This window comes from Eschrichtius robustus, chromosome 20, assembly GCF_028021215.1.
Source record: "Eschrichtius robustus isolate mEscRob2 chromosome 20, mEscRob2.pri, whole genome shotgun sequence".
Taxonomy (NCBI): Eukaryota; Metazoa; Chordata; class Mammalia; order Artiodactyla; family Eschrichtiidae; genus Eschrichtius; species Eschrichtius robustus.
The window spans coordinates 41,136,030-41,147,745 of NC_090843.1; the positions used below are offsets into that span (position 1 = coordinate 41,136,030).

The 11,716-nt window shown below is 57.7% G+C and overlaps 1 protein-coding gene across 1 annotated transcript; it reads right to left on the reverse strand.

Moving 5' to 3' along the window:
* Positions 1-2,629: 2,629 nt before the first annotated feature.
* MPO (myeloperoxidase) lies at positions 2,630-11,716 on the reverse strand. Its single transcript, XM_068530255.1, has 12 exons — positions 11,623-11,716; positions 11,392-11,485; positions 10,891-11,066; positions 10,531-10,654; positions 10,302-10,431; positions 10,025-10,231; positions 8,838-9,156; positions 6,873-7,033; positions 5,247-5,502; positions 4,610-4,780; positions 3,563-3,800; positions 2,630-2,837 (listed from the first exon to the last, which is right to left on the reverse strand). Exons 1-12 carry the CDS (start codon positions 11,696-11,698, stop codon positions 2,630-2,632), a joined length of 2,160 nt encoding a protein of 719 aa, XP_068386356.1. The 5' UTR covers positions 11,699-11,716.

Sequence of the window (11,716 nt, forward strand, 5' to 3'; positions counted from 1 at the left end):
AGCTCCCCTTGGTCCACGATGCCATTTCAAGCAAGCTCAGTGACCCGGTCCCTTAGAGCTCCATACCCAGTCCCAGCCCTTCTTTCCAGCCGGGTCTCTCTACACGCCCTGGATGCACACCTCACTCAAGCCCGAGGCCAGCCCCCTTGGCCTCTCCAGCCCTTCCTCTTGAATCCATATTCTCTGCCTGCAGAAACCCTCCTTTCTGTCAAGACTCCGAGATACCCTCTGAGATACCTTCCAGTCTAGCTTGCCAGATGTCAGCCATCCTCTCCCTTGAACAAGTCAAGGCCTTTACGCCCTTATCTCTCCTCCCCGTGAACGAGCTTGTAAACTCCTTGAGCCGGGGACTTCAGCCCACTTCCAGGTGTGTCCCGTGGCCCCCAGCATGGTGCTCAGCACACAGTAAGTGCTCAGTAAACACCTGGTGATTGACTACAGGTGCTGGCAATGACCTTGTTCCCCTCCCAAGGCAGGCCTTGGAATCACTGCCGAATGACTAACTGGATGTTTACAGTTCAGACATGTCTCACCACTAACAGGTCGTGTGCACGAGTCTGTGGGGTGAGAGGGCACGGTCTGGTGGGATTTCAAAGTGCTCTCAAAGAAAAAGAGGAGGCAAGGGGCTCCTGGGAAAAGAAGCCATGGCAGTGGGGTGGCAAGAGAGCACTCAGTGCCATGGGGTCAAAGAGGGAGGAAATCCAAGCCTGGATTCCCCCAGAGCTAAAGTTAACTTCCCTTCCAGGGGCCCTTCAGGGAAATACCCTCTTCTTCTAGGCCAGTCCTTGGAGCCTGCGAGGCCGTTGACGGGCAGCTCCAGAGTATTGCTAGTGCTGCCGCCCAATACATATTCATGAGTTCTTTTAAAATGACCTTCCTGGGTAAGGTCAGCCCAGCCGGGGCCTCCAGATCCCCTGACTGGCGGGGCAGGGGTGGGAGGCACTTAGCCAACCTGTGGGAAAAGCCCAGGAGCCAGAAGGCCTGGGCTGCAGCCCTGACTCTGGCACCCTCTTCTCTGAGGCCTCAGGTGAGGCCCTTGACCTCAATGAACACCCCTCTCGTCATCAGTGAAATGGAGCTGAGTAGTATTTATCCTGCTAGGGTGAAGTGCCGGGGGGCTCCTATGGGCATGGGAGCCCCAGCATCCTGCATACTTTCAGGCTGCAGCTGTGGGTGTCCCTCCCCAAATGTGGGAAGAAGGGAGGGAACAGGGAGGGAATCCACCAGTCAGAGGGATTAAGTTCCAGGCAAGTTTATTAGGGAAGTATGCTTCTTCCCCTCCCTCAGCCCAGCCTGCTGTCCCGGTCTGGGAACCTGGCCCCGTGAAGGCAGGAGTGAGAAGGAGTCTACTGTCCTAAGGCCTCCGAACTAGTGTGCCAGCTGCAGGGATGCAGGATCCAGAGGTGCCTTGTTATCTGGGGAGGGAACTACCTCCCCGTCACCCCTCCGCTCTTCCTCTCCTGCAGGAAAAGTGTGTGTCCCCTCTATTTCCCAGCCTGACACAGAGTGAGCACGTAGCAAATACTTCCCAGAGCAACGCACGAACAGAAGGGCTTGGTGACCACAATTCCTGTTCCCTGGGGAAGGTGAGGGAAGAGGGTCTGCTTGGTTTGGCCTGGCCCCTAGGCTTCTAAGAACTGACTGCCTTCCATGTATGAATCAGCCAAAGGAGGACTCCTGGATGTCCTGACCCCCAGTTCAGAAAGGGCCCTGAAGCACTGACCACCCTGGTTCAAGTTCAGAGCCCAGAGCAAGCCTCATGCTGAGGGTCCAGCCCCACTGCAGACAGAGCAGAGATCCCCATCAGTGATTTTTATTATCATAATCATCAGGTACAAACAAATGGTACAAAAGGGCCGATGGGCCCCAGTCCCTCTCCAGGCAGGCTCCTGTGAAAAAGCAAGAGAAGAGAGTAAGCAAGAAAAAGGGCAGCCAGGGACTGAGCCTGGCTCGCACGGGCCCATAACTCAACCGCCACCCACAGCCCAACTGCTACTAGCCACTCCTCTGGGGTCGCTGGTTCTCCTCTGCTCCCTGGACACTCTCAAGGTATAAGCTCCGTGAGGGCAGAAACAGTGTCTGACTTTTTCTGTATGTTTCCCATGCCTAGCACAGTGCCTGGCAGGTAGTAAGTGCTCAATAAACCGAGTACTAGAGAATGCAGATGGACCTTCTAAGGAGCCGTGATAGCTGTTATTTACAGAGAAGAAAACTCAGGCTTAGCAAGGTTGAGGAACTTGTCCAAGGTCACACAGCTGGTGAGCTGCAGAGGCAGGATTTGAACCCAAGCAGTCTGGCTCCTGAGCCTGTGCTCCTCACCAATCTACTCTGCTGCCTTCCATACTTAGTACATAAACAGCAAACACACACTCACACATACACGGCACACAAAATACTACCCATGTTCACACACACACACAAAATGCAATTTATATTCATTGCGCACGTACACACACACACACACACACACACACACACACACATGAATGAATGTCCAGTCATTGGTTTTTCTGGCTGGCACCCAGAACCGGGATGGGCTCACCTAGGGAAGGGAGATCTCTGTGGTTCCAGCTGGCCAGCCCAGGTATGCCCAACCTGCCCCTCACCACTGCACCCCCTTACCCAGCCTCTAGTCCGTGTCCCTCCAGGAAGCCAAGTCCAACGCAGGGAGGGCACTGCAGTTGACAAAGTCCCGAGGGAACGTGTTGGACGCGAAGATGTTGTTCTTGGACACGACGGTGATGCCTGTGTTGTCGCAGATGATGCGGGGCAAGGAGATCTTGGCCAGGGCCTGCTGTTGCTGCGGGCTGAACACGCCCTTGTTCTGCCACCAAAACCTGCACGGGAACACACCTGGCCACTGTGCCTGAGGCCCTCCTGGGCCGGGAGGGCGTCCGCTGGCTGGAGCTGCTCCCCGATGACAGAGGACCACGGCAGACACCGGCCCCACAGCACGGGGGAGCTCCAGGCCCTCAGGCAGCCCAGGGGGGTTCAAACAAATAGAACCCCACTCACAGCTGCCCAGCTGCCTCCCCCGCCCATGCCCCAGCAGCTTCCGGGCACCGCTGATGACAGACCGGGAGCCAGGCCCACACTCATTCACAACGTAGCCAGGGCTACATCCACGTGGGGAGAAAGGCTCTTGGGGGTGGTTTATCATTTGTCCACCCGGAGTGGGACACCTTTTAAAAATGATCCCAAAGGCACGATTCAGGCTAGGGTAGAACTGGGTGTGATAGATGTCAGGACCCCAGGGAAATGACAGTAGGAGCAGCCATGGGAAAGCAAGGATGGGACCTCTCAACAGAGACTGGCGGTGCCATGGCAGCAGCCCGGGACCCGGAGAAGTGACTACGAGTGGCATTTTCTCTCTTCCCTCCTTTACAACCAAGGGTCCAGGTCCCTCCTTGCTGCGCCCCCAACAGATTCAGGCCACATTAGGGATGACCCTGAGGCTCCCCAGAGCACACTCCTTCTAGCAGGAGGAAGCTGGGGCCCCCGAGGGTCAGGGACAGGCCCACCGCCACGCAGCGGGCCTGAGCCGCTCGGCCTCCGTCCTCACCGATCGCCGTCGCGGAGCTTCCTGAACTGGGTCCCGATGAGGCAGGCGAGGAGCAGGCCCACGCGGCCTTCGCTGTTCAAGGGCTCGGCCACAGCACCCATCCAGATGTCAATGTTGCTGGGCGTGCCGTACTGGGCCATCAGCTTCCTCGCTAGGTCCAGGTTCTTCAGGACCGTGCCCAGCTCGCCCACCGTGCTGGGCTGCGGAAGCCCGCAGAAGCGCCTCCAGGCATTGTACCCTGTATGGGGGGAGGGGAGAGAGGCCTGTGGGTGGGTCCCAGAAAGGCCACCTTCCCAACACAGCGAGGCCACGTACTGAGGTAACTGAGGGAGGGGAGGACACAGAGGGGCTGCTACCAGGCTATAAACCCCCCAGGGAACCCTCCGGCCTCTCCAGGGGCCTGGGGACAGCTGGGTCTCTCCGGGAGCCTCTCTGTCTTCCCCTTGCCCTCCCACCCTAAGGTAAATCCTAAATTGCCATAACTCCTGCTGGGTCAAAGAATAGGAGCATCTCCCGGCCCCCGGTGGAGATCTCAGACCCGTGATGGGCGCAGTGTGTCTAGAAGGATCAGCCACACCAGCTGGCCTGTAACACGGGCACGGGCCTGGCGTGAGGCTGATCTGGGCTCCAGTTCCAGCTCTGTCATGGACTTGGCTGGAGAACCTGGGCAGATTCTGAATTTCTCCAAGCCTCGGTTTCCTCATCAGTAAAATGGAAGTGATAATAGTCTCTTCCCCTCAGAATTCATGTAAAATGAAGCAAAGTGAAATGAGGTGGAGACAGATTTTCAGACTGTGGGCGGGGGCTTGTGGTTATTACGACGATGCTCTAAGTTGGAGGGTTACAGCAACACAAAGGAGGCGGGAGGTGCTGGAAATAGGGCAGATGGACCCAGGGAGAGGTAGGGGCCTGACCTCAGACCGCATCCTAAGAGCAAGGTTCTGGGGGTTCAGGGGAGCCCTGGGCAGCTGGGGGCACTGGAGAGGGCAGGCCCTGGAGTGGGAGGTGGGGAGGGGTGGGGCCGGGGAGACTCCTACAGCCCCTCACCTGGGAGGCCGTGGTCCCGGCTGCGCTGCATGTTTAGAGCGGGCAGATCCAGCCCGATCCTCATGACCTGCTCAAACAACCGCTCCCGGATCTCATCCACCGCGATTTGGTTCTGGCGATTCAGCTTTGCAGGGGTGGCCATGAGGCCCCGGAGGATGGGGTCGATGCCACCTGGGGCAAGAGGAGCAAGGTTGGGGGAAGGATCTGGCTCAGTATCAGAGCTCAGACCGGAGTCAGGTAGAACCGGGGGGATTGCAGAAGAGGGCCGGGCACATGCGGCTTCTGGTGCCAAGGTGTCCCCAGCGGGCAGGTCCTCACTGAGGCTTTGAGGTCTCGGGCGATAATGCCATTCAGACTGGCAAGGCTCAGGTGCTCCCAGCCCCTGGCCTCCTGGGTCACTGAGAATTATTCAATACAACACACAGGAAGGAGCCAGCTCCTTACAAGCCATCTCCACCCCACTCTTTGTTATCAGATGTGCAAGCAGGGTCAGGTGAGCTGAGGCTGGAAAGTCAGATCAGATCCCCAAAGATGGAAGGAAAGAGGATTTGTTCCACCTTAGCTCCCTGTGACCAAGCCCACCCCCATCCCACCCTCGGCTGCCAGCTAACTCACTCCTGGCCTAGGTCCCGCTCACCTTCCAGCACAACCCTCCAGCTGGCAAAAAAGACCTTGCTGAGCGGAACACGAGGGTTGGGTTGCATAGGCTGGTACTGATTGTTCAGGCGGAACATGAAGGGTTGGATGAGGGTGTGGCCATAGCGGAAGGCGTTGGTGAAGACGTTGGCGATGCGCGGGTCCACCGAGTCATTGTAGGCGTGGTACTTGGGCAGGTACTTCCTCATGGCCACCGGCCCCAGCACCAGGGGCAAGTAATCCCGGTAAGTGATGATCTAAAGAAAAGCCATGCAGAGCAGCCTGTCCACTCACCCCGCCCAGCAGATTCTTCACCTGCTCCTGACTCGGGGGATCCCTCCCTCGTATATGGCCAGGGATTTGCCTCCCACAGCACTGGAGCTGAGTCTCACAGAGTGGCACCGAGTGGCATAAACAGAGCTCTAGTGCTTGCCTGCTGTGTGCCCTTGGGCCAGTTATTAACCTCTCTGAGCCCCAGTTCCTCAAATGTAAATTACGGGTAATTATGCTGCTCTCTGCCCTAAAGTATTACATAAAAAAAGGGCTTTGTTTGTCCTTGCAATAGCTCCCTTGCCCTTGTTACCCATGGTCCCATTTCTCCTACAAACTTATTAGCTCCTTGAGGGCAAGGGTTGTATCTCATTTCTCTTGAAATTACTCAGTGCCCAGCAAGTGCCTGGCTCACAGTAGGGTTCAATATATTGCCTGTAGGAGGAGGGGGCAGCAAAATGGAAAAGGGCCACCTTAGATGCTTTCTCCCAGTGAAAAGAGAAGAGATGGAACAGTCCCACTCTAGATTCTAGACTCTGGAATTTCCTCTGAGGTTTAAATGAATCTCACTTACTTTCTTAGTGCAAATTGAAAACTCACCCTCAGCACCAGCAACTCTCTCCCCTCCAGGGTCAAGGAGTATTAACAAGGGAAGGCTTGTGCATGTGCATGCGTGTGTGTGTGTGTGTGTGTGTGTGTGTGTGTGTGTGTTTATGTCTTGGGGAGACAATGGGGATGCTGGGGCATCAAAAGTTGGGAGAAGGGAAATCCCCTGGTGGTCCAGTGGTTAGGACTCTGTGCTTCCACTGCAGGGGGCACGGGTTCCATCCCTGGTCAGGGAACTAAGATTCTGCAAGCCACGTAGTGTGGCCAATAAATAAATAAATAAAGCATTAAAACATTTCAAAAAAAGTTGAGAGAACACCCCCCCCCCATGGATAAGCGAGGATAAGGAGAGCAGGTGAGCTGTGATAGAGCTATACAGAAGAGGGAGTGTGCAAAGGAGCCAAGGGTGATGATGAGATGAAGGAAAGGAGAAGCATTTACTGAACAGCTACTGTGCGCCAGGCACTTTAGAACCACCTGTTTAAACCTCCCAGTACCATTCCCGGTGGACAGGAAAGTATCAGTAGAAAGGTCAGCAAGCCTGGGAAAGAGGGGATGGAAGGTAAGTGACCCTTGTCAGGCATTTAGTATCTGCCAGGTGTTTTCATATGTGTCCTTTAATCCTTACTGTATCATGGATGAAGAAACTGAAGCTCATGAGGGTTAATTTGCACTGCTAAGATGTGGCAGAGGCATGTCTGGATCCCAAGTCTGCCGACCCCTGGCATCACTGATGCGCAGGACTGCCTACCTGGACCATGGCTCCCACGATCTTTCGGGCTTCCTGGTAGAGCTTCTCTCCATTCCAGCAGGGGTTCAGGCGCTTGAGCTCTGTGGCCAGCCGGTTGTGCTCCCGCAGAAAGAGTGTGTGCATGGAGGTGAGCTCAGGCATCTCACTTGAGCGGGTGTCCCCTTGGGGAAGCAAAAGCTACTGTCATTCCTAAGACCCCCCTCCCAGAAAGGACTTGCTCCACTGAAACCCTCTCCCAAGCCAAGGCCTCAAATGCCCCTTACCCAGCCCTCCTCTCCACCCATCTTTCCACGCCATGCTCAGTTTACACCTCCTCTAGGAAGCCTGCCTTGATGCCCTGGTCTGCCATAATAGCTCTTCCTCTCTTTAGTGGCACTGCTGGTCCGAGGTGCTCATTCACTAAGCACCAGATCTGACACAAGACTTGCCACCTTCCCACACCTGAGACTGGCAGCACCTTGAGGACAAGGACCGTGGCTTGTGCCTTTTTGTATCTGACCCTCCCACCCAATGTATACATAGACCCGTGGGGTTTAACACAGTGCCTGGTACAAAATAGGAGATCCATGAATACAGCTTGATTGACTTATTCTCTTGATTCAGGGAAGGCCAAAAAGTAGCATGCACGTTGGCTCTCCCTATTTTCCTGTCCATGTGAGACACAGTGAATGATCACAGCCCTCTCCCCTGCTAAAATTGGATGCAACCTCAGAATCCTTCTTAACACAGGACTCTAGAAAGCCAGTACCACCTGCTCAGAACTGCCATCTGCACCTTACTGCATGCTAATTGTGCAGCCTGCTCAGGGCAGGGAGCCCGGGCACAGGATGTGTGAAGTCCACCCTCGAGACTGTGCGAAAGAACGAAGTGTGACCCTCTGATCCTCTAGTCCTCTCCTAAACCTGCTCTGGAAGTACCAGAGGGTTAGGGCCAGGCCCATTTCTGCAGGACACTGGGTTCAGTCCTCCACAGCTCTCAAGTTTGTTGAGAAGGATATTCTCTGAGAGCAGCTTTTCCTTCCCACAACCTGACAGAGGTCATGACCATCCGGGCTGGGAACATGTGGCTCAACACCAATGTGGAGGCCAAGGAGCGCTGCTCTTCCCCTGCTAGGCCAGAAAAGCCCACCCTGGTGCTGACCTTGATTCTCCTCCCCAGGGCCCAGCCATCAGGAGCCACCAGGAGGTGAGGTTGGGAGGCCAGAGAGAAGGGCCTCAGACCCACCGTTGGGTTGAAAGGTAAAAGCATAAAATTTCTGGGCACTACCACCATCATTGCCCCAACCATATCCCCAGGAGTGCCAGTTGTTTAAATGGAAAATCCCACCCTCTCTTATTACAGGGAATCAAGGTGGATAGGTGGGATGTTCTGGAGCAGCTCTGCCCAATAGAACATGAAGATGGAAATGTTCTACATTTGAGCTGTCCTATATGGAAGCCACTAGCCTACGAGGCTATTGAGCACTTGAAATGTAGCTAGCGCAGTGGAGGAATCTTGTTCTTAATTTAAGTTAGTTTAAATTAACTTACACGTAAATGAAAATAGCCATGTGTGGCTAGTGGCTACCATATTGGATACTGTGATTCTAGAGGGTGAGGGTGCCATGTTGCTCTCTGTCCCTTCAGTTCCCTGTTCCTGGAGGACTCAACTTTCCTCTCTCCCAGAGTCCAGAGGGAAAGAGAGCGACAGAGAAAGGGCTGAACAGATGGACAGAGGCTCGCTCCTTGGCCATCCCTGAGTCTCCGTCTTAGGTTTGGGGTTATTGTTTGTGTCGGTTTGGGGTTTCGTTTTTGTTTCGCCTTTCTGGCTCCAACCAACTTGTTACCAAGGCAACTGGATTCATATCATGAAGTTGGTGAGGACAGTCTCTCTAAACGCAAACCCACAAGGGGCTCCCAAACGGGCCCGCTGTGGCTCCGGTAGGGGGCACCCCTGCGTCAGCCCAGGTCCCTGCCCAGGACTGACCTGCCAGGAAGCAGGGGATGTGCGCCGAGCGGTTGGTGAGGAGGCAGGGGTCATCGTGCAGGTTGTCAAAGGGCAGCAGGGCCCGGCCGTTGTCTTGGAAGCGGGTGTTGACGGCCAGCAGCCCCAGCTGGTCGGTCTGGTTGCGGAGCCGCAGGGCGAGGGCGTCCTCGCTGCCGTACACCATGCTGGCGTCCACGAAGGAGGTGAGCGCGTTGATCTGGTTGCGGATGGTGGTGTTGCTCCCTGCGCAGGCCGGGCTGGAGCGGAAGAAGGGGATGCAGTCACGTTGGTTCTTGATGCGCGGGTCGTCGGGCGGGATCTGCGGCACAGGGAGAGGCCCGGCGGGCTCGCCGAGGGCAGGGACAGAGATCAGGAGTGGCTCTCCCCCGTCCACCCTCCTGAAGGCCTTAATTCCCACCTCAGAAGCAGCCTAGAGCCCAGGACCAGAGGGGGCAACCCAGACACTAAAACGGAGCTCCTCGGCCCCCTCGGCCGGCCGGCCGGCAGGAAGGCGTCTCAAGGCCCCCAGGGGATCAGCCTGAGGTTCCACCAGCAGAGCGCCTCGCCTCCGAGCTGGAGGGGTGTCAAGTAGGGTGCTGGCGTGGGGGATGTGGGGCTCCCTGGAGGGGGTGTGGCCAGTCCTCTGACCCCTCCCCTCAAACCTCCTTTCTTCTGTCTCTGCTCCTCCCTCCTCTGTTCTCTAGATCTGGTCTCTACACTCTCCGGGGGCCTCCTCTTCCTTTCGCCTTCCTCTCCTGTCTCTCTTCCCTGTCCCTTTCCTCTCTCTCACTCTGGCCCCTGTGCCTCTCTCTCTCTCTCTCTCTCTCTCGGATCCTCCTTCCTTCTTTCTCCCCTCGTCTACCGACTCTGCACCTGCCTCAACCAACCAGCCCACCCTCAGTCCTGCTCCAACCCCAAAAGCCAGCCTCTGTGTGATGTGGGCTTGGGGAGAGGGAGCCCGTGAGTGGGGAGGGAGGAGGACTGAGCCCCCGGCACCTGCACACAGAGGTTTGAGGGACGGTGGGAAGGTCCCTAGCCCAGAGCGGCGGGAGATGGGGGCTCAGGGCCAGCCTTGCTGGCAGCCAGGGAAGGAAGGCTGGGCACGGAGGGAGGTGTTCCCTTCCGGGAACGCTGCCCCTCCCGCGACCCGACCCGGCAAGCTGGCCGGTGGGGCAAGGAGGGAGTACCTTGAGCGGGAAGCAGGGAGGCTGCTGCAGGCAGCTGGTCTCGCAGTTGAGGCCAGTGAGGAAGGAGACGCGGGCGGCTGGCTCGGGGGTGAAGTCGAGGTCGTGGTCCAGCAGCTGGCCCCACTGCATGAACATGAGCGAGCGCTCCTGGTCCGGGGTCAGGTTCTCCGTGGGGAAGCGCACGATGGCGTTGGAGACGGCGCGAGCCTGCGGGACACGGGGAGTCAAGGGCCCTGGCCTCGGCCGGGCCTCTCCCACTCCGCGGGCCAGGGCTCACCAGGGGCACCGGGAAGCCGTTGCGCTTGACCCCGGGCGTCCAGCCGAAGGGCAGGGAGAAGCCATCCTCGTACTCCGCCGGCAGCCAGCGCGCAAAGGCGCGGTTGGAGGCCCCTAGCGTGGGGCTGCGCCTGCAGGGGTGGGGGGACAGGGCGCTGACGCCATGTGGCCGGGACCAACCCCCTCTAGCCACCGCCCGCCCGCCGAGGGGCGGTCCCCAGCGGCCGCACCTGTTGTTGCACTGCCCGGTGATGGTTCGGTACTTGTCCTCCTCTGGGCACCTCACCCCCAGGTCCTGGTAGGCGCAGCCGCTAGTCTTGGACAGCAGATCCAGCTGGGCAGGTGTCAGCACGTCTGCGGGGCCGGGAAAGTAGGGGGTGAGTGGGAGCTGAGACCCTATTTTCTATCCTCTGCTGGGGCGAGTGGGAGCTGAGACCCTATTCTCTATCCTCTGCTGGGGAGCCTCGGTTGGGGGGTGTGGTCTGAGGACATGGAGGGGACGCTAGGATGCCCCCTGAGACTCTCTGGAAAGAGGGCTTGGGGGAACCACTGGGACTGAGCGAGGGTCTGGGATGTAGAGGGCACGGTACCTGTGACATTGAAGCGGCCTGGCCACAGGGGCCGCAGCTTCCTCTCCAGCAGGCCTAGGGCCACGTGCAGGTAGTCAGCAGCCCTCACAGCTGTCCTGGTGGCTGCCACCGGCTGCTTGAAGTAGGACAGGAGTTCCATGGGGCTGGCCGAGCCACTGCGAAGCCGCTGCTTGATGCTGCTTGGGGGAGGGAGGAGGGAGGGCCAGAGGGGGGAGGCAGAGACACTCAGCAGAGCCCCAGCCCAGGGTTCTGGGCACAGAGGACAGTGTAGACAGACCCACAGTTAGGAAGCAGGTTTCTCTTTTTAAACAGGGTTTGGACCTGGGTGCCCAGAGGCCAGGCCATGGGAGGCATGGTTTGGAAAAGGTTCTCACACCCAGAGATAAAAAGACTGACAGACAGAGGGCCCCACGCCCAGCCACAAATTCCCCACTGCCTGTTCCTTCTCTGAAAGGCCTGGGACAGCCTTGCCCAGAGCCAGGCCGTACCCCGGCGCCCCACCTTTCCCGCCGCTCCTTGTAGGCTTTGTCCACTAGCCGCTTGGCCTCCTCCATGCAGGTCAGCACCACCGAGGTCTCCACTTGCCCCAGGACAGCTGCCCAGAACAGGGGTCACGAGGCCAAAGCCCCCATCAGGCCCCAGAGCCCGGGTGGCTTACACTGAGGAAAGGCATCCCGGGGACTCAGAACCACCCCCAGCACACCACCTTTTCCCTTCCTTCTGAACTGTTACCTGGAGTGGCACCCTCAGAAGGCTGGGGCGTGGCTAGAATGACCAGGAGTCCTGCTAGGCCCAGAGGCAGCTTCATCTCTGCAGCAAGACCCCA